Source organism: Carassius carassius, chromosome 24 (genome assembly GCF_963082965.1).
Source record: "Carassius carassius chromosome 24, fCarCar2.1, whole genome shotgun sequence".
In the NCBI taxonomy this organism is placed as follows: domain Eukaryota; kingdom Metazoa; phylum Chordata; class Actinopteri; order Cypriniformes; family Cyprinidae; genus Carassius; species Carassius carassius.
Window position 1 is genome coordinate 3,613,862 of NC_081778.1, and position 23,590 is coordinate 3,637,451.

The window sequence follows — 23,590 nt, forward strand, 5'->3', positions numbered from 1 at the left end:
ATGAGGATAAAAGGTTTTAAGATTACGACGTTATCTAGAAAGACACCTTACTAGGTTATAATACCCCAAAACACAGTCTTGGAAGGCAGCTGACTGGCTGACAGTGTACACTATGAATGCCTTTCTCATATTACTATAAGTTACAAAGAGGTTATTATGTCCCAAAGCAATAGACCTACTGTAACAACAGAAAACCCGCTTCTATCATTCTGGACACTTTCTGGAAGTTTCCATGTTAACTTTGACATTGATGACAATCACTAGTCATGCACGAAAACATTCACATTTATCAAACTGAACACACATAGAGAAACCCGAGACCTTAAAGCATGCAGTCCTTAATGGCATCCACTCATAAATGTCTCATATTCAGCTTAAACTAGAAATATTTTTATAAAAACAAACTTGACATGTCAGTTAACTGTTAGCTCACCTGTGTATTAACGCTCCGGTCTCTAGTTCATCTAACGTTACTTCTGTCCGGTCAACATTAATGATATCCCGAAGACAAAAGCACTGGAATAATTAACTAACACATATTTCATATAATCACTTAAAGCGGTCGTGTTTTATTAAGAATGCACAGAGAAGCTAACAGGCTAGTGTGCTAGCAGGGTCTTCATTCACAGCAATGACAGACAGGAGTTAGCTCCGTCAGCCCGCGATTAACACTAGTTTATAGATTATATTAACCAGTGTATTTAGACACCAGCACAGGTAATGTGTCACTTTGACTGATTAAAGTGTAAAATACTCGGAACACGGCGAATATGTGATGGTTTAAACATTCAGGGTGGATGTATGCTAACAGACTCAACCCGTTAGCATTGAACAGAAACTAATGCAACGGAGACAAGCCATGAAAACATCTGAACGACACCCACACGCTCTTACACCGCGAAATCAAGCAGATTAAAATGATTTGCTGTATTTACCAGTGTTATAAAGACGCTAGAGGCTTCTGTAATGTTGTGTATCGGGTCCTGTCTTCATTCCCACCCAGAGGCACCATCATGATCATGAACAGCAGCACCGACAGACTCCAGATCAGTTCACTTCACTACAGCATTAATTCAGTTCACTTCAGCGTCTCCTCCGGAGGGTCACAGCGCCGACAGACTCCAGATCAGTTCGCTTCTCCTCTTGACAGCTTCTTCACATCACATCTGCTTTAATCCGAACGACTTACTAAACAGCAAACACATCTAACAATTAATATTTATTACTAAAATAACAAAGTCAACTTTATTGTCATTTTAGGCCATTGTGTGACAACTGTGTAATAATAACTTCGTAGACTAGTACAGTACCTCAGTTAATTATACAGGGTTAATGGGAACACAAGTGCACTACCAGACAGTAAAAGGTTTTTGAACCATAAGAAATTTTGTAATTTTATAAAAAATAAAATAAAATAAAAAATAAAGAAATTCCAAAGATCTTTCTAAAGATCTAAGATCGTATCTTTCCAAAGATAGGTCTACAGTAAAGTGTTACCATATACAGTATATATATATATATATATATATATATATATATATATATATATATATATATATATATATATATATATATATATATATATATATATTATATATTAATGACCCAGGTAGCAAACAGACGTTGGCCCAACGACTGTTGTTGTGTTGGGCCAACGTTGGGTGCTGACGTTGGCCCAACGTAATTTTGTCCGTTGGGCCAACCATATTATTGGACGGCCAGCAGACCTTCTGCCAACCTAAAAATACCTAACCAACCTTCTGCCAACTTAAAAACCACTAAAACAACATTGGACCAACCATGTCGTTGGACAGCCAGCAGACCTAACAAATTAAAAAATATAGCCTATTTTAACCATCTGCCAACTTCATTAATAGTAAATCTGCAAACTTATAAATAAATAGGCTTTACCTACCTTACACTCAAATTTTAAGATTTTGACATGGCCTATTCATTGTTGAATTGCATTAAGAGACGGCACAACAGACAAACTGAATTGGTTATAAAAATGAATTTATTGGTAACAAAATTAACTTATTGCAGTTTAATGAGAAAATGTGCAGATTCTCTTCCATATTCTGCAGAGTTTTTTGAAGCAAATTAGAGATTGTGTGTGGCTCTGATGATGAAGATGGAGCGGAGGAGAAGTAGCAGCATACTCCTGTAAAAAAACAACATACAAACAACTTTTTAGAACATTTAAGATTTGTCGTTCTATTTTAACTACACAACCCAAAACAGAAAAAAAAAAAAATCCTGCACAAAATTTTCATCATGTTGGGGTAGCAAATTTTTTATACATCTTAATGCAGTGTACGCCTAGTAAAGATGAAATACACCTCTGTTTAGTGGTGGGGTTAGACAGAGGAAGAAAAAACAATCATTGGAAGACACTTACATTCACTTTCACAGCTGCTGGAATCTGCTTGAGGCTTCTGCTTTTCTGTGTTAAAGAAAAAAATATAGTAATTATCAAAATGTAAATTACTTAAAACTTATATATTAATATATATAATAATTTCTAACATATTTGATCAGTCATAAAAGGGCTTGTGTTTTGTTGCTAAAGCCCATAAAAGGGCTTTTTCTGTTGCTCTTTTTTTTCTTCCTCCATTTCGGTCTCCACTATACTTCAGCCAGGTTTTTATTTTTTCCTCGGCTTCCACCACTTTTGCTCCTTTTTTTTTGTCTGCATCTGTCAGCATGAAATTAAAGAAAATTAAACAGAGAAAGGGTTAGCAGATAGATCATATCTGAGGTGTATTTTGTAGAGTTCTGTATGATTAATGGATTAATTGGCATTCTTTCATTGACTTGCATTGTATTTTATTCAATGACTGTAAGGGGTTGTTTCCTCATTTGCTATTTCAAAGTTATGTCTAAGTTTTGAATGTTTGAATGTTTTTTTAAAACATATCACCTATAACAACTTTTGCTAGCAAGAGTGTAGAAAATGGGCTCTTCTGTCCTCTCCCTTGCCAATTAAAATTGTTGGCCAACTCATTGGTTATTATTTCCCTCATGATTCTGTGGACAATGTCTTTGGCAGATGTTCCACCCAAGCTGGTAAGATATCTTGTCTATGAAAAAAAATCATGTGTTAAGCAGCAGTAAATCTAGATCTCTCTCTACGTATGTTAGTATTCTTTTAAGTGAAGTAACAGAACATCATTAGAATTTACTAAAGAACGTTGTGTGTCTCTGTTTGACAGCCTATCCTCCAGATCTTTTATGCCTGTCATGCTCCTTAATGGAAACTGAAACTCCTCATTTACAACTTCAGCTGCATTCTCTCTTCGCATAATGGCCTGAAGGAGGAGCGTATTCTGCCTGACTTGACCCTTTAGCTCTTCCAGCATCTGGTAGAGCCGGAGTTCTCTTTCTGAATCAGACAAACATACCATGCAACATTATAACTACACAGAATTGAACATATAAAGAGAGAGTCTGCATCTCTTCTTTAGTTGTCTATCATAACATAACTTTTCCAGCCTTTTGTTGAATCTATCCCAGCTTTTTTTTAGACGTATTGCTGGCATTAAATTCAAAATGTGCTTACAATTCCCATAAAATAGTAAAATTTGACATTTTCAACATTTGATGTTGTCTATGTGTTTTTTTCAGCTAAATATGATTTTACAAGATTTGGAATTTTGTTTTTATTTTGCATTTTACATAACGTCCCCAGTTTTTTTTTTTTTATTGTTTTATCAAAGCTCATTGATATTAAGGGTAATTTTTAAAAGCAGGGCTTAAAAGGTTTATCATTTGAAAATAGTACAACTTAGCCAGGCGAAGTTGGTTTTATTCTCATTTTTGGTTACATACATTTTATTTTGTTCCTTGAACAGTTTCTAATCCATGTTAGAGACTAAAAAGGAAATTACTAAAAACTCCTGTAAAAAAAAACAAAAAAAAACAACCCTATTGTAAAAGGTTTGGAATAATTCTACGTACCATCTTGTCTTGGTTCAGGGACTGTCACAGCAGGTGCTGATGGTGCAAATGGTGGTATGGCTGGCAAATTCAGTCTTTTGGCTCCATTACTGCAGAAGTTTTTTTTTTTTTGGTCTTTCCATTGTCTCTGCATATGGAACAGTAAGAGACAGAATCCGTACAATGTATAATACATTGCCAAACATCACAACATTTACTTCCGTCCAGAGTTTTATACAACAGGAAAGTGACCAATGCTCAAAAGTTCCTTTCAACATATCGTCCCCTTGGAATTAAATATAGTTTACTACAACTCAATTTTGACAGAAATGTCAGATATAACCTTGTACTGTAATTGCCCAACTATTAGCTGCAGTTTATACATTTATTTTGCTAAATTTCTTCAGGTTAATACACGAGAGCGGTTAATATGGTATTAATGTTTTTTTTTTTAACTTGCATAAAACACTCTCCTGTGGCTTATACACAGGAAATTAATTTAATTAATTCTAAGGGGACCATATTCTCAAGTCTCTGATTTAAGGAATCTCATCCAAAACCCTATCAACTTTCTCACAACCCCAAGAAAAACCAGGTGCATAACATCTAATGGAAATTGGGAGACCATACCAATTCCAACCCTTGTCAACACACTGGTCCCTTTATGGTGAAACTCATCGTCTTTATTAATAAAAGACATATCTGTCCGTAAAGGTGAATCGACTTCAGGAAAAGTCATGCGATTTTCCGCCCATGTTCCCTCCTGTGTGCATTTTTCACAGCCGTGGTATGCATTGTGGGCTTTAATGTTTTTTACAAAAGCCCTCACACTTGCATCGCAAACAAAATTTGAAATTTTAATGTCTACACATTTGCCAAGTACATCCACACCCTCTAATTTAAGCTTTCCATATTCATTCACAAATGATTCTAGGAACAGATTGACATTCTCTGTTTTTTTAGATCCAAGATATAAAGCGATGACGAATGGTTGCTTTGTTTTGTCTTCCTCTACCAATCCTAGAATGGGCCAGAACTGCTTATTGCTGCTTTTGAACAAAGGTAGTCCATCAATATTCACTTGTAAATGAATGGCCTTTGGGAGAGGGTCTGTCTGGTTTAACACATGCCTAATGCCTTTCTCAACTCCAAAATAATGCATAGTGCCACCAGCCATCTGCTGGACCTCATAATTAGTTGGAGTGCCTAAAAGAGTGCGGGCATCCTTTGGGAGATATGGATGATATTTTCTCAGGATGCCCAACAGCCCATTTAGATGGCATTGTGGTATTTGGCTGTCTATTGCCCAGTCTCTGAGCTCCTCCCCAAGACACTCTGCAGACTCAACAAATTCGTCATCACTTGAGTCAGTTTCTGTCAGAGCATTTGACCAAAATCCATCAATCACGTTATCGTCAACATTAAACTCAGTCTCTAACTCGTCTGATTCATAGGACACAGGCCAATCAGATGCAGCATCTGACCACACATCATCAGCAGGGGCGTTTTTTTCCAGGCATATGTTTACGTCGGCTGCGTCAGATTCAGCATTGACATAAACCTCACTAAGAATATTGTAAGCCCTCCGCTTTGCCTGACGTTTAAGTGTTCTGTCTGAATAAATGTTGTTTGCAGACATAGTATGCTGCCAAACAAATAATTTACGTTAATTACAGTTACTACAGCTGATTTCGCGTCTGTTTAATCTAGATTACGAAAGCTAAATTACAATGTTAGAATCTAGCAGACTGACGGCTGGCTAAATTATAAGGCTACATTTACATCAGATTGCTAAAGTGAAGCCATAACAATGCCTCACTAGATAATAGACTGATTATATATTAAAACAATATATTGAATCGACCAGATTACCTTGGACTGGCTGAGTTAACGGCTGAAGTGAAATCTAGAAGAAGGCCAACGGTTAGAAGATAACGGAAAATAACGGTAATTCTAAATCACGCGCTCTCCGTTCTCATGGAAGAATGAGCTCGCGCCTCAGCTCTTCTAACTTGAGAGTGCGCGCGCGGCCGGAGCGCTCTCTGCTGTGCTAGGTCAAGCGCACTAGCGCAACATCTGTCCCTCACCGAGATGTAGAGGGTATCGATTTTTACTGTTTTTATTTTATTTAACCGTCTCTTGTAATACGATGTCCTGTCATTTCTTTGTAATCTTTAATAAATACATTGTTCTGATTTCACACATTTGATGCATTGTATTGCTTGGAAACAACGTCATAAAAAGGAGCCAGACACTCTTTTCCCCATGTTTACTGGGAAGAATAAACATGAAATGATGCATATATTTGAGAAAAGTGGGGGCCCTTGCAGCTGACCATATCAACGTTGGCCCAACGTTGTCCGATAGGTTGGGCCAACGTCTGTTTGCTACCTGGGGAGGCACTGTAAAATACTTGAAATGATTTTGAGGAATAAACCTTTGTGTTTACCAACATGTCCACATTGTCTTTGTATAAATGATCGTTAAACCATTGTTTTAATACTTTATTTAGGTTGGTGTAAAAAAAATCTTTTTGAGCATGAGCATGAAAATAAAAGACAAATGTATAATGGATTAATACCTCAATATTTATATTACATTCTTTAAATTATTTTACATCTAAATAATATGAATCTTGATATGATTTTTTTAGAAGAAACCAAAGGAAAACACAAACAGTGAGATTGTGATAATTGTTGAGATTTAATATAAAAGAACAACTGTTTTTTATTTACAAACATCAAAATACAAATATATTTAATTAAATAACCATTATTCTTCAAATAAAACTCCCATTTGCTTCGTAATAATACAAATTAGCTTCAATATCGGTTTAAAATGTGTTAAATTAAATGGCAACTACAAAGTTTCATATATGGACATAATTCTGCTGAAACCTGGAATAAAACAGGCGAGTGAAATAATCAAGGCGACATGACGCAGTTCATTATTCAGGTGATTTATCATGAATGTCTCTGTCAGAGGGCATCTGGACCAAGAACTGCTGGAAAAACTCCTTCACCTTTCTTTTCTCTGTAAAATCTTGCTTTGTTGGAGACCTGAGCAAAAGGCCAGCGAAGATCTGGGCTGTAAACAAAATACAAACAAGTCAGTCAAACTGTTCAAATCAAATATTTGCAAGTTTTCCATGACTACCAAAATCTTGGAAAATCAAAACAGATGCCAAAACTTTTTCTTTTCTTTTTTAACCTAGTACAGGACCACATTTCTTACTTACTGTATGCAACTAATCAGTTTTTAAATGACTAATAATAAGATGAAGTCAGCATTTAAGCAGTAGGATGAGGATCGCTGCAGTATTTGCTTCAGTAAGCACTGAATGTGTCTTGAGTAGAATCAACGTTTGAGTTCTGCTTTTACATTGAAACTGGCCAGTGCTCTTAAAATCTGCAGACAAAAATACACCAAAACAAGTAGTGAAAGTGCGCCGTCAACCGACCTAAAATATTGATATCCAGCCGATTGTGTGCAGAGAACTTCAACAACTCTTGAAGAAAGGGCATCAGGTAGTTAAAAACATTTTTATGACACTGAGGTAGCATAGAAATGATCTGTGGGCAGAAAAGAAAATGGAAACATGAATGCACTTTTTCAGATGGTACACTATATATTTCACTACAGTGAGAAAGGCATGTTGAAGACACAGACCTGTCTACACTGACTGCTGTCAGAGCAGCACTCCAAGCACTGCGGGTAGAAGGAGAAGGGGATCACCGGTTCAGGAAGAGCATCGAGGAACAGGAGCAGGGCTTCAGCCACAGAGTGGTTACTGCCAGCTAAAACAGCTTCAGGTCAAGGGCACTCAACAGTCAAGTACACTAGAGACACGTGGATGCACGATCAATTCAGCTTCATAGAAAAGAAACATTGATCATATTATTAATAATTGAGCACCAATAAAATTTAAGCATATTAGAATGACTTCTGAAGGATCATGTGACACTAGGGCTGGGCGATATGCAAAAAAAATTGATATCTCAATATTGTCAAAATTTTTTTTACGATATTCGATATATATCTCGATATGTTTGCATTTGCATTTAAATAATAAAAAATAAAACATGATTTTCTTTTGCCCATAAAAAAAAAAACATTTAGATTAAACAGCTAATTTAAGCAGTTAAAAAATCTAGACCAAGAGATCACTTACTGCTTTTTATAAATGAATACATGTAGGCCTATGTGTAACTGAAGCAGTGCAAATTAAGTAACAGTTACAGAAAGTGCATTCTGTCAACTTTTTAGTGCATGCAATTCACAATTTAAACTATGCAACTGGGATAAGTATTTTATTTATTTTTTTTTTAACAAGTTTTTAAGCTAAGAACACAAGTCTGTCAACTGTCTGTGGTTTTAAGAGAAGCTCTGTGGCATGAAACTATGTTCCTACTGACACTAAGATCCCTTAGATGGGGAGCTAGTTGCTGAAGCACATAGCTATTTCTTATATATAAATATATATAAATGAATACCAAAGACTTTTGCATTCTCTCTGTCTATATTATGGAAACTGGTAAACATATCAGTGAAATTCCCCAATAGTAATTCCAAATGGCCATAGCCTATGTTTCTCTATTCAAACATCAGCGGGCGAGTAAGTGCATTTATTTTGCGATCACAAATGCAAACAATACAGTTGAGATCTCACGACAGAACACAGACCGGCTGAATGACGCTTTCATTAGATCGCTCAATTCCAGCTTGTTAGTGTTTTCAGATTATCGTCAGCGGCTCTTCCGCAATGAGGAGTGAGCACGAGCACGAGCACATGGTTGCCAGATTGCTTAAAATAAGCAAACACCGGGCAGAAAATGTATCCTTGTAACAGTGGAGCTCTGATTCGGAGATTTAAACTCTTGTTATCTGGCAACCGCTATCATTACAGCTCTCGTAGTAGAGGGGCGTAGAGTAGTCAGCAGTTACAGGTTCCTTTTTTGGACATTCGGCGCGTTCTTTTGGGAAAGTATGCTTGAATTTGAAATATTCGATATTCCCGATATATTTAAATTGTACATCGTCGTCAAAATTATTCCGATATTATCGCTAATATTCGATATATCGCCCAGCCCTATGTGACACTGAACAATATTGGAAAATTGTTGTAGTATTATTTCACAATATTGCTGTTATTACTGTATTTAGAAGTAGAAATAAATTCAACCTTTGTGAGTGTAATCATTACATTTTTATCATTGAATTTAATTCATGGCCTATTGTGGCCTTTGACAGAAAGCAGCCCAGCTATGACGTGTGTTAATTTTACATTACAGGTAATAATTTAGGCCAGTGTGTAATGTAATCTGAGCCCTTATCTCTGTTAAGGTCAACAGCAAAAAAAAAAAAAAAAAGCCAATAACAGAAAAAAAAAAATATATATATATAAATATATAAAACAACCTATAATCATGTGCAAATACGTTAGTAAAACCAAGGGTACTATTTGAATTAATTTGGTGATAAAAACGCTTGATGTTGAATGTTTATTACTGTATTTCAGTGTTTCCCACAGGTTTGAAATACACTTGCGGTGGAAAATCCTCCTATTACCCACGGCACAAAAATGGTCACGTGACAAATAACAAATAATGTGTGGTTTTAAACACTGTTTTTATTTATTGAAATACATGTTAATTACATAGGCTACTACTACATTTAATTATATACTCATATTATGCATGATTATGCATTTTAACTATTGCAAAATGACAGCATTTAAATGGTAGGACAGGCCGCTCAAGTAAAGTCTTTATATGGGAAACACTGCATTTTTTTTTCTTTTTCTAATTATACCATGTGATATTTAATGTGATATTAATCCCATAACTCTTTTAGTCTTATCAAGCACCGTTATATCCAGTTTATGTATTTTTTGCTCTTGCAATGTGAGAAAGAGAACATGGTCGCCCACACAATATCCCATGAATTATTCCACTGGACTGCACCTGTCTTTGCTTGAACCCTCACTCACCAAGTCTCTCCTGGTCTAGGTTTGCAGTGGCAAAATAAAGGAAACTATTTTAATTTCTAGAAATATCCAGAGAAGAAGAACTAGAAGTTGTAGTTAATGTGAACTCTGGAAGCACGCTGAGTCAGTTCACACCACAGACATGAATCATGCAGTGACCGTGTGAAAGGATACGCAGAGAGTCTAAGCTGCCCGTGTCCAAACAATCCCGAATCTCCTCGAACTCGCTGCGCAGGCCGGGCTGTTGAAAGAGCTCTTCCTGTAATACAGACATTATCAACTATTACAGCTCTTGGATGAACTCCAGGCATTGTGCTTCAAGTTTCATTTACAATCACATGTGTAATTGAGCAGTGGATTTAGTCAGCCATCTCGGAACAACAAAGAACGGTTTGGGGAAGCTTTTACTTCTTGTTTCGGGTTACTAAAACAACTTTTGAGTGAATTTCCTCCAGATTGCTGCTTTAGTGTTGGTGCTGCTATGGAGAGCAGCTCAATGGCTCGACCATAAAAAAAAGACAAACAGCTTTTAGCAGCGCAAAATTACAAAGGCACAGTTTAATTTTTTTAAGACAGGGAAAGAGAAAAGTTTCAGCAAGATTAAAACACAATAATGCGTGAGAAAAGGGCAATGCTGTTGTCCTGACCTGTTTTTTAGCATTACGGAAGAGATGGTCCACCATCATCCATATCTCCTTGGGGATTCCTTGAGGTTTATCAGTCTCTGGGTTTCTGCCCTGGATATCTGACTTCATACTCTGATGCAACAAATAAAAAGTATGAGGCATTCCCAGATGAGTACAGCTTGTAACCAAGTTTATGAGTTAAATTAAAATTAAATTCAATTTATGCATTTAGCAGATGCTTTTATCCAAAGCGACTTACAGTGCATTCAGGCTATCAATTTTGACCTATCATGTGTTCCCGGGGAATCGAACCCACAACCCTGCGCATGACGAGCAATGCTCTACCACTTGAGCTACAGGAACACTATGGTGATTATTATAATTTAGAGGATATTTATTAAATGCAAGTATCCTTCACAGAGAAGACAACCCATAATGCATTGCAGCAACTGTGGGGGGAAATCAATTCACTCGCCAAGATCACAAGTTGCACAATGTTGGCGTTTTGTTCACTACAGTTTGGGGTCGGTAGGATTTTTTACATTTTTTTATATTTCAAATCAATGCTGATTTCGATTGATCACTGTTTAAAAAAAAAAAAAACAGTAAATCATCGTATTAGACTGATTTCTGAAGATCATGTGACACTGAAGACTTGAGGAATGATGCTGGAAATACAGCTTTGAATACAAATCTAATTATTAATTATTTAACCACATATTTGAGTTTTCTGTCACATTTGCCGATGTCAAAATATACTGCAATCAATCGTGAGATGAGTCTCTCATGCGCTTCATGTAAGAAGTGCAGTCACTTATGAGGATCCATTTGTGTTTTCTGTCTATTATAGACGGCAGACAACAGGGCAGCTCGCTAGGTTTTGAAACAGCTAAATGCTAAATGCACAAACAGCAATACTAGTAGGACACGGATGGCAGGCTCTCACCAGCTCTCTGATGGTCTCCAGGGGCATGTCCTGGATGGGCTCTCTCAGCAGGCACAGGGTACTGAGAGACGAGCCGAAGCAGCTGGGCAGGTAGTTGCCTGTGACGGAGATGAAGTAGTCTTTCCCCCTGTCCAGATGCAGAACCAGGATGTCCTCCAGCTGCTGCTGGCCTGAGTTCAGCTCTGGGGCTGTAGAGCGGTTCACAAACACCTCCAGGTCGATGTCCACGCTGGCACCTACACAGAGACAGCAGTGAGACTGAATCAAACTGATCGCTGCTACGGATCCTGAATACATAAAGCAGCATCAATGTCATAAATATAGCATAAGGTCAAAAACAAAAAAACCATCAAACATGACACTAATCAATTAAATAATCGAATATATACAGATTTATTCATTAATATATAATTTTTTTTTAAAATGGTTTATGATATCTTAAATACAAGGAGTTGTGAAAGATTTTTTGAATTTTTACAGCTCTTTTGTTTTACACCAATTAATTTAATAATGTTCATTAGCTCTAACAGATATGTTTTTGGTCAAAACTAACCAAAATGAACACAGGAGAGACTTGGTGTTGTTTCAAAACAAAGGGAAATATATATCTGTATCAGCATCGGCTGTCGGACAAAGTGATTTGAACAAATATTGGCAAAAATCTAATATCGTGCATCCCCAGCGATATGTATTGTGCTAAATACTTCTGGGCCAAATTCTGCAGCACAAAGATGGATTTTGTTAATACTCATTTTATTAGACTGAAAACAGCCATAAAGTGTCTTATTATTCTCAATTAATTTAACAATTAAATGTAAGAAGTCGACATAAAAGATGATGCATTCATCTAATAAAGAGATTAGAAATTGCCCCTGGAAATCTTCCAGACTTTCCAGACTTTTTATGAGTCATAATTAAGTTTTAATTGTGAGTGCGATCATTGATGTATTGATGATGAAGAATGGCTATGGCTTGGTTGTTTAAAGCAGCATTTTGCTGTCAGTGAGGACTGAAAATGACTGCCGGTATTGCAACGTGTTGTGTCACGCCTGGTTGGGACACAGAGTTACGTGATACAACCGATGACACTAGCAAATATTCCCAGTTTTAACAAGAAGGTATATAACAGCCAATCAAATCTCATTAAAACACTATTACAAACACTATTGTTAACTCGATTTCACTCCATCACTGCTACATCAAATAAACACCAGCACTGTGGCTGATGTAAGTGTATTAGTGACCCCTCTCACCCTGAGCCAGGAAGCCTTTAGCAGGGTTTGCTGTTAACCAGGGCTTGCAGTAGGTGGGCTCGTCCAGCTTGGGAATGAACTCAAACTGACACGGCACCTGTCCATCATTATAGACGGTCACAGTCTTTGCCTGTTGCTGCATGAACTTCACATCCTGGAACTGGAACTACAGAAAGAAACCCAAAAGAAACATGAAACATTCATTTACAATTTTAATGAGCATTACATAATCATTATACTTTGTTTTAATGTTTGGAATCTGAAAGATTTTTTTATGTTTTTGAAAAAAGGTGTCTTATGCTGAAAAAAGACAGTATTTCTTTGATTAAAATAGAATAAAACAATTATATTGTAAAACATTATTACAATATAAAAAAAAAAAACAGTTTTCTGTGTGAATCTCTGTTAAAATGTAATTTATTTCTGTGATGCAATGCTGTATTTTCAGCATTCCTCCAGTCTTCAGTGTCACATGATCTTCAGAAATCATTCTCATATGATGATTTACTGCTCAAGAAACATTTCTGATTATTATCAATGATGAACACAGTTTTGCTGCTTAATATTTTTGATGAAACTATGATAGATTTTTCCTCATGATTCTTTGACGAATATTAAGTTCTAAAGTGCACAGACTGCATTTAGTTATAAATCTTTTGCAACACTGTAAATAAATGTCTTTATTCTTACTTTAGATCAATGAAATGAATCTTTGCCAAAGGAAGTATTAATATCTTTAATGACCCCAAACTGTTGTACATCAGTGTGAATGTAAACTGTATCTAAATGATGGAAGACTGCTCACTTCTCTCTGAGACAGAGACACTGAAGGAATACAATCGTTCTCCAGTCGGTCGATGTGCCTCACGATCTCTTCGAACGTCTGTTTGTAGGACTCCTCGTTCACGACCTTGATCTGTAACAGCAGAGTGACAGCAGATGTCAGTAAGAGGACACCGAGCGAGGACTGGCTGAAGGCGGCCGTTCTCACCCCGATCTCTAGCAGAGAGCTGACGGGTTTGTGGTCGCTGGTCTTCAGGGTCATGTGACTCTGGTACCGAAGCTGTTTAATGTTCTTTCCCCTCCACAGGATGCGGTCACACCATGCTGGAACTCGACACTTCTCACTGCACACACAAACACGTACAAAAACAACAACACTGCTTAGATGCGGTACTCAAACCAGACATCAACACTTGCCATTTACTGTTTGTATAGCATTTTATCATATTTCACATTTTATTTTTATTTTCTTTAGTCCACTTTAGGGCTGAATGATACTAGGGGAAAATGACATTTAGTTTTTCCTTGCAATACACATTGCACAATGCAAAAATACAGGAATTTTCATCAGATGACTCGAACAACTACATTTGGATTGTGATTCTGATGTGAAGTGCATCTGCACAAAAGTGAGCTTTCATAGGCCAAGTAATAATAATACAGGCTATGAAGTAGTAGTGTTATTATTAGGGCTGGACGATTATGGCCTAAAGTCAAAACCTCGATTAATTGAACATTTACCTCGATTGTGATTAATGAACGATTATTTTGTTTCTGTTTAGTTTTTTTGCACTCATAGTTCACTGACAAGGTTTGTACTGTAAACAGGTTGTACCAGTGGGCCCTGTTTGAAAGTGTTTAATTTATATGTTCGTTCTGTTTATTTGTTCATCAACATGCCCGCCACATCCCAGAATGCAACGCGGCGCCCAAGCCCTATTAGGCGCCGTCACTTTAAGAGACAATGAATGCATCCAATATAATACACATACGATTTTTTACTTTAACTTAAGACATAACTGACAGTTTTTTCAAAAATACTATCCAAGACGGGTATTTTCACATATTTTTTATGTATTTGTCGGTACAAGAGCAAAAACAGACAAATTGGGTGTTCAAGTGTTTTGAGACGCCTGAACACCAGAACACCGCGGTGCTGAAGTGGGCTCTTACACATCCTTTTCTGTTTGTTTAAACTGCGATTTGTTTTTGTTCGTTGAGGTGCAGGAGGAACTTAAAGGAGAACTTCACAAACGAGAGCTCGGTTCAGTGTTGCTGTCTGTGAGACGCATCTCTCTCTCCGCGTGCGCACCGAGCACAGCGTGAGTAACCAGCTACTCTGTTCAGCGTTTCTGCGTCTTGTGTTTGAATGCTTTAAAATCTTTTGAATGGTTACATTTGCAAGTGGCAAGGCTTAATAACACGTGAAAATGATACGCTTTCATCTCGACACACAGCAGCGTTCTGTCGACTGTCCTGAGCGTCTTTTTAGACTGGCCTCAGCCAGATGCTTGAGATCGACTATTAAAGGTGGGATGTTTTTTCCTATTGAAAGAGCGATCATATCTCACTATCAGCAGTTATTTTATCTATGTTCGTAACATTTCTTACATATTATTGCTCGGTGTAAGAGATAAATAAAGATGAAAGGTAAACCGTACCAGTACGAGTGATTGCGTGTGAATTAGTCATACCGTCTCTATATTATTGTGAAGTTGGGGGTTGTAAATAGCATAGTTCCTTCAAAAGTAGAAAAATATGCTATAATAAGTTTTGAGATTCTAAGATACTTTAATGATAAATCACAGGACAGCGCTGACAACTGCGTTCCTCTGTGTGCGCGATCTTCACAGCTATGAGTGTTATACACTCATATAATACACATCCGATCGTCTAATCGCTTGAACGTCCAAACCATAAAACAAATACAACTGACAATGTTTAGTGAAGACTCAAGGCTCACCGCACGCGCACCACCAGTATGTGTTGAACCAGCGTTCACCTCCGTGTTTTGCTTTTATGCCACTGACTGGAGAGCAGAATCATGTGGCTACACACGCTTTTAAGGGGGAAGTATTAACAGGAAATAACCAAAATAACCGACATGGGAAAATTACGTTGGTTAGAGGTTATGAATTTCGGTTTCGATTACTTTTCTATTAATCGTCCAGCCCTAATTATTATAAAATAAAAAAAGTAACTGTATATAACTGTAAAATGACAATACAAATATTTTCTATCCTATTTATATCTTGATTTAGAGATTTAAACTATCGAGCTTTTATTTTGACAGTTTTCTGGCATATAAATAAATTGTGCTTAAATAAAAACACTCTCGTTTCACTCTAAAAAAGGCAGTGCATACTGTATATTTAATTAAATCACAGCCATCTTAATTTGATAATCGTAATAAGCCATATCGCAATATTGATTTTGTTTCGAATATCATGCAGTCCTACTCCAATTATAATCCTAGTAAATTTCAAAAAATTTCAAAAAGATCATTACTATGTGGTTGTCTAATGGTACAAAAGAGCCAAACCCCAAGTCCCTGTGATATTCTGGTATCTAAATATGGATTGGGTCACTCATTCTTCATAAATTTTCATTTCTTTTATTGTCAAGATGAGAAACATATGTTTGATCACTTGGAAAGGTAACAGCTCACCATGATACAAGGTACTTATTCATATCCATAGCACAAAATGTATTATGTGCCCAAGTGTAATACTTGTTCCCAGTAGGGCTGTAGCTATCGAATATTTTAGTAATCGAGTATTCTACCAAAAATTCCATCGATTAATCGAGTAATCGGATAAAATTAGTTTTTGCTTAATTAAAGTGTAATTTTAATTATGCAAGAGAAAAAAAGACTCCTGGGTCTCTTAAAATGAACAGCTAAGTTTCCTTTTTTAGAAAAATTTTTTATTTTATTTTTTAAATGCATAGAATGCAATGCATACATCAAAAATAAACATTAAATTATTACCCATTGTTTCTCTGTCTGTACTTGTACTGTGAACAATGACAATAAAGTTGACAGATGAATTAAGTGCATTTAAGTGCCATTCAGTTGGGGTTTTAAATAAAGCATTTTCTGAGATGCACATTAAACATTAAACACATAAAACATTAATTTAATTTATCTTTTAATTATTGAAAATTAACTTAACTTTTTGCTAAACAAAGGGGATTTACTATTAAAAATAAAACATGGAAGAAATGTTGTGAGATTAAACCTTAAAAAAAAATAATGTTAGATTTTTTTTTTTAGTTGTAGTCTATGTACATTCTGCTGAACAATAGTCTTTAACCGGACTTTTATTTTGACGGGTTGGCGTACCTTTACAGTTCTGTGTGTGATGTGACGCTAGTTTTACTCAAATCAAACGGTCAGATGCTCATGAAGTGACTGTCAGAGCAGTTCTGGAGATGTTGTTCATGTGTTCACGTCCTTATTTATTGAGACAGCAGACGCTGAAATCACCGCGAGCGTCACACGCGCTTCTGTGTGTTTAATGAATGAAGACGCGCTTCTGCACCATTCATTAACAGAGACACGCAGAACATGCAGGATTCACATTTAAATAGACTGTTCCGGCTAAATATTTACAGATATAAGTCCATATCATGATTTGATGTAAGTGCAATGACCTACTTTTGATTAATTCATTCAAAATTTGGCAAATTCCGTGCTATTCCGCGTTAAACTGTAAATTCGTTTTTATGACTGGATTCCAAGATTGCCTCCGCGTTTTCTGCATCTGTTTCTGTTTCTGTTGTGGTTTGCCAGCTCTATCTTGCAATGGACACACACCACGACGTTCTCTTTACGTTTGCCCACGCCCTCAAATCAAAACACTGCTGACTCCTTGCAGTATGAGATCTCGGACACAGCGCTTGTGTCTCCTTCTGCTTTGTGCGTGATGTAAACGCGTTGTCACATTTAAAAAAATCATTGCGAAAGAACCTGACGTGAGATTTAAAATAAATTAAAAGAGGCTTCGAGGCAGAGGAATTTGCCTCGATCATTTTTTGTAATCGAGTTACTCAAGGAATCGTTTCAGCCCTAGTTCACAGTAGGGCTGTCAAAATTGCTCAAAATTGACGTTCGAATATTCCCTCTAAAAAATACACGAATATTCTAACTATTCGAACATCTGGTTGCGCATGTTGTCAATGACGCGCATTACGTCAATAACAGGCAAAAATAATACAAAGAGACATAACTACTTGTATAGATAGTCTATTTAAGTTTAAACATATATGACAACGTATTACCTACACAAAAACAAGGAAATCAACTAATGGCCAAGACTGCAGACCTCACGCTCTCTCACCCTCACGTTCTGCGCATAACGGTTTAAATGAACAAACACATTTTTGTGCAAACAATTTAAGGTCGCGACTGTTGTCCCAAATATAGCAGGCTTCATTCAGTGATTGAAACAAATATTATTAATATTAATTGAAGTTATACAGCATATAGAACTGACATTGAATGCTCCGAGCGAGCTGTGCTGTGGTAAACATGGAACTTTTCCTTGACATGAAACGATAAATAATCAAACCTCACTTCCATTGCTTGACAGAACTCCCCGAAGCGTGCCCCATCCGCGATACTGATCGGTCTCATGTCCTTAAAAATGAACGAAATTATTTTATCCGTTATGGCCTCTTGTCATGTTGCAGACAACGAGCTTGCGGCGGGAAATGAAAAGTAACGTTAAGTGTCAAGACGTGACTGTTTAGCTGGAGTTCCACACATTATGCCATGCTCATTTGGGTTAACATTTTTGAGATGTGACCTCATGTTGCTAGTTGTCGAATGGTATGCTAACTGTATCTTAAATAGCTTGCATACAACAATCTCGCGGGTCAACAATTTTACCTCATTTTCTCTGCTGCGGTCGAGTTGGGCTCTGCACTTGCTGGCATCTTCCATGAAGACGCGTCAACTTTCAGCAGTGATGCTGTGCCAGACAGTGTGATATAAAGGTAAATCAGTAGCAAATAGGGATGTTGCGGTGACGGATTTTTTCCACCGGTTAATCGACGTGTAAAAAAACCGGTAATCCCGGTGTCACCGGGGTTGCGTGTCGGGGATTTCGGGAGGCCGAAAATGCGGTCGTGCAGACGTGCACACGTCTCAATTTACTTTCACTTTAATTAGCGGCAATTCAGTAGCATTTGTTTGAATTAATCATGGGTTAATTTATTTTATTCTTAATAAAAATACACAAAACAATAAGACACTCGCTTGTATTACACACATCTTTAATGCAAAATGAATAATAACTTATAAAAATAACTTATAATTAATAATAATGCAAAAACTAAACAAAAGCACTTATGAAACACCTTTAAAGTGCATTTATTAACAAAACGAACCACTGCACACATCGTGCAAGTATCAAACAAGACTCGTTAAATAATTATAAATATTCGTTAAATAAAGTGCCTGCCTTTTTCAGCAAAAAAAAAAAAAACACCGCACAACCATCGAATATGAAACGAACGAACATCAAAAACTTCGTTAAATAAGGTAGCCTACCCGAATAATCACTGGACACTTAAGTGCAAAAAAAAAACTAATATAAAAATTAAACTCACGTTAAGCTGTTAAAAAAAAGAGGTAGGCCTATTAACTGCATACACCGTACAAAAAAAATTATAAATAGGCTAAATGAGAAACAATAAACGAAAAACCTTCATTTTAAATTGCAACAGTTCGCTTTGAAACCAGATCTTCTGCCATCCTTTGCCAGTTAGCTCGCCTCACTCTCCTCAAATGATAAATGAAATCGGACACCTGCTGCTTTACTGCGGCGCTCGTTCCGCTTACGCTAAATTACGAAGGCACGTAGTCACTAACTGAATTAAGTGCTTTATTGCTATAGGCTAAAACTTCAACACGATGGGGACGGTGCCGGTGGTCAAGTGCTATGACCGGTAGGTGGGTTAAACACCGTGTATCACCGGTAACACCGACTATCGCAACAAGCCTAGTAGCAAAACTCGAGAGGTTGAAGATCTGATTGTGAGAACTTGTCATATTAATATTTGTATTTGTAAGTTAAAATTTACACTCACAGCTCTGATGTGAAAAGCTGAATCTTTCAATTTGCACACACAGACAATGATCAAAACACCCGTGTTTTGAATTGGAAGTTGTAGATTAATAGATACAAATGTGTAGAATGACATTCACACAAAGAAAATGACATACACACATGTTTACGACATATTTACTTTTGCACTTTACTTCAGTTTCGCTGCACAACGTCAAGTCGGCACTTACAACCTCTCAGATCTGAAAGTACAAGTTCAAATCCTAGCGCTCTGACTTTTGCTACTCTTTTTGCGGTATTCTGTTGCAAAACTCACTTGTGCACTTGTGTATGCAGATGTGAGAGAGCAGAGCTGGGGGCGGGGCTTTGGTGCGAATGAAGACATTTTATTGTTCGATGCCCGACCAATGCACAACGCCAATTGTTTTCACTGAATATCCTTAGCTTTGACAGGATTTTAAGACACTGCATTAATTTTGCCATTCAGGTATTATCTAGTAGACAAATAATGCAACATATTTTATATGTATATCCCACTGCATATCACTCTACCAGAGTTGCAATATAATGCTGTTTTTATTATTTTTATGTTTTGTAAAAATAATTGTAACTTCTTCATTGGGTTAAATTCCCAATTTGCTTGTCAGTAATGAACCTTTTTAAATGCAACATTATTATTATTATTTTTTTAATAAAAATCGAGTGTTTAATAATGTCTAAATGTACATTAAACAGCAAAACCTAAAAAATAAGCACTTATGACCAGAAATACTGTTTTGAGCAACTAGTAGAGCTAAATACATGTATTTATTAAACATCAACAAGGCCATCTAGTGTTTAAGCAATAGAATTGCATATGAATATTATCTTTCTGGCCACCAAATGCCTCTAATTTAAAGCGTGCCTCTTTGCACTGGAATTTAAACCTAAATACTACAGTTATTGTAGTATAAATAATAACCATATTAGAAAATGTTTTCAAATTTTCAAATGGTCATTCATGGATCATAATTATTGCGCAAATTATTTAGTACCATGATCTCTTCAAATTAACTGAACAGGACTGAGTTAACATGTAGTACAGTTATTTTATTGGTTAAAAGTTACACTTAATTGTTTAGTCACATTTAACTGCCAAGGAGGAGTATGAGAACATAATGCTGTTCCATTTTCCAGTATAAAATTCTATTATAACGCATAGTCATTAGTCAACGCAGTTATCCATGCATAATCAATGCACTTTGTGTGTTACAAATTACTAGAAATCGCTGCAAATAATGAAACTACTGTCTGTCCCATTTAATACATTTCAAGCATATTGAAAAAACATTTAGTTTAGTACTATTGATAGCTCCATGAACCACGTGACCGCGTGGCGGTGAGATCAAAGCATGCTCTGGTACAGCGAGTTTACTCTGCAATATGCAGTGGGATATATACATATAAAATATGTTGCATTATTTGTCTACTAGATAATACCTGAATGGCAAAATGAATGCAGTGTCTTAAAATCCTGTCAAAGCTAAGGATATTCAGTGAAAACAGTTGGCGTTGTGCATTGGTCGGGCATCGACCAATTAAATGTCTTCATTCGCACCAAAGCCCCGCCCCCGGCTCTGCTCTCTCACATCTGCATATACAAGTGCACAATTGAGTTTTGCAACAAGAATACCGCAAAAAGAGTAGCAAAAGTCAGAGCGCTAGGATTTGAACTTGTACTTCCAGATCTGAGAGGTTGTAAGTGCCGACTTGACGTTGTGCAGCGAAACTGAAGTAAAGTGCAAAAGTAAATATGTCGTAAACGTGTGTATATGTCATTTTCTTTGTGTGAATGTCATTCTACACATTTGTGACTATTAATCTACAACTTCCAATTCAAAAGACGGGTGTTTTGATCATTGTCTGTGTGTGCAAATTGAAAGATTCAGCTTTTCACATCAGAGCTGTGAGTGTAAATTTTAACTTACAAATACAAATATTAATATGACAAGTTCTCACAATCAGATCTTCAACCTCTCGAGTTTAGCTACTGATTTACCTCCATAGTGCGACTCCTGTGAGGCTGGTACCTGTCCCTGAACCCTCAGGCGCGCTAGCGGCCCACTCGCAAAGCAGACAACCACGCCTCTACTACCGCGGGCCTTTTTTTCCACATTTTTTTTTTATTCGAATATTAATTTACACCTTCGAAATTCGTTTTTTTAAAACTATTCGAATACATATTCGAATTTAGAATATTTGTTGATAGCCCTAGTTCACAGTAATATTTTCCTGTGGTCTTTTTGGTTTGACTAGTGAGGGAGGTGTGGGTTGTGAACACTGAAGTATGTCTGCTGCATATTACATCAAAATCTACAGACCCTGGGCACAAAACTATCAAAACTATGAATCTCTTTTGATGGTGTGTGTGATGGAAGTCTGAAGGTGTTTTCTGACCTTGTGTCCCACTGATCTGAGCCGGTGTCGTATTTGTATGTTGGTTGGAAATCAATGTCTCCCTCCGTGAAGCCCACAAACACAACCTCTTCATCCATCTGTCGTTTCAACTGAAACACACACACATATCATATAGCCATCCAACTCAACAGTCTCTGGACAAACCGCAGTGTTTCTGTCTTACCTGGTCGTGATTATAAAGGGTCTCAAAATCCTTCTTAGCTATCAAGTCCTTCACATGATCCACTTCAAGGTCACTGATTCGGTAGTTTAGATCTCCCAGCCACAACACAACACTGGAAGTGAAGAGAGAAGCACGATGATGAAAGATTTAAACAGAGAGAATTAGACTGGCAGGCTTCTGTGTTTGGCTGGTACCTGTGTTTCATGATGGTGAGGGGTGGCAGTGTGAGGTCATCCTGGCCGAACTGCATCCTGCGACAAATGTCCTTGAAGTCCTGATTGCGTCTTTCAAAGTCTTCTGTGTGCGCGGCGAGGTGGGAGTTCACCACACAGATGTCCGAGTTGTGAAACTGGAAGCGGACTGCTACTGCACCTTTATTACCCTAAATAAGAAATTCAATGCACCAAAAACATGGCTCTATTTATTTTTTAGGAGCACTTGTGACTTGAACTTCCACTGTCGCCAAAAGTGAGGATATCAGTTTCCAATTTACTTCCGCGTCGCCCAAAATGTATTTACTAGATGTCTTCAAGATCTGCCTAAAGTAAGCATCAGCGATGCCCATAGTATCATTGATGCCACGGTCCCCTGCTTCAACATGCAAGTGGAACAGGGGATTCAAATACACATCGAGTTATCTGTACATCACAACTACTTTAATCAAATGTCTTATGCTGGCAGCTAGCGGCTAAGCTAGTCAAACGTAAACCGGAAACTGATATCCCGACTGGTGACAGCTGGAGTTCGTTGGTACGCTTGTGCATAAACATTTTTTTTAAAGAACAGTTAAAGTCAAATTTTTTAGAGATCATCATATTATTATGCCACTATATAAGTACATGCAGCATGCACAACTATTTCCCCTTAAAAAAAGTGTTACCCTTATCAGTTATGACAGAATTCGGTAACACAGTGAGAGTCATGACTGTTGTTATTTGGAACACACTCAATACAACTATACTATGATAATAATGATATTATTAATAATTAAGTAGTAATACTATTGTACTGCAAAACAAAAACTGTACTTAATAATAAATGAATTTTAATGAATGATTTTTCTTTTTAATAATAATAATATTAATAATAAAATTGCAGCCTTCACACTTTTTACTTGCGTTTGACACTTAACAATTGTTACATTTGGACTCTGTATACAACTATTCATTAGCTTCCATTGAGTCAGTCGCACTGTAGAGTCCTGAATAACTGTTTTCATAAACTGACCAGCCGTCCCATGACGCCTGTGCCGACGCTCTCCACCTCCACCTCAGAGATGTGTGCTGCATGCTCCATCTTCACATAGAACAACAGCATGATGCCCACCAACCGCACCAGCTTCACCTGCAAAACACACACAGCAATGCTC

General features: G+C 37.0%; 1 protein-coding gene and 1 long non-coding RNA gene across 5 annotated transcripts in view; both read right to left on the reverse strand.

Annotated features, from left to right (window-relative positions):
* Nucleotides 1–2,923: 2,923 nt before the first annotated feature.
* LOC132103554 (uncharacterized) lies at nt 2,924–4,104 on the reverse strand. The gene is made up of 3 exons (XR_009423396.1): nt 3,958–4,104; nt 3,183–3,382; nt 2,924–3,080 (listed from the first exon to the last, which is right to left on the reverse strand). It is a non-coding gene; the product is annotated as an uncharacterized LOC132103554 (long non-coding RNA).
* A 2,516-nt stretch (nt 4,105–6,620) lies between these two features.
* LOC132102730 (type II inositol 1,4,5-trisphosphate 5-phosphatase-like) overlaps nt 6,621–23,590 on the reverse strand; it is a 36,001-nt gene continuing 19,031 nt past the window's right edge. For all 4 annotated transcript variants that reach the window (XM_059507356.1, XM_059507355.1, XM_059507357.1 and 1 more), the window contains 13 exons: nt 23,449–23,565; nt 22,416–22,603; nt 22,222–22,333; nt 22,038–22,147; nt 13,739–13,874; nt 13,553–13,663; nt 12,748–12,913; nt 11,495–11,730; nt 10,570–10,680; nt 10,097–10,181; nt 7,606–7,733; nt 7,397–7,508; nt 6,621–7,023 (listed from right to left, as the gene is read on the reverse strand). In XM_059507356.1, the coding sequence (XP_059363339.1) occupies nt 6,884–7,023; nt 7,397–7,508; nt 7,606–7,733; nt 10,097–10,181; nt 10,570–10,680; nt 11,495–11,730; nt 12,748–12,913; nt 13,553–13,663; nt 13,739–13,874; nt 22,038–22,147; nt 22,222–22,333; nt 22,416–22,603; nt 23,449–23,565 (1,752 nt within the window). In that variant the 3' untranslated portion in view covers nt 6,621–6,883. The remainder of the gene's footprint in view (nt 7,024–7,396; nt 7,509–7,605; nt 7,734–10,096; nt 10,182–10,569; nt 10,681–11,494; nt 11,731–12,747; nt 12,914–13,552; nt 13,664–13,738; nt 13,875–22,037; nt 22,148–22,221; nt 22,334–22,415; nt 22,604–23,448; nt 23,566–23,590) is intronic.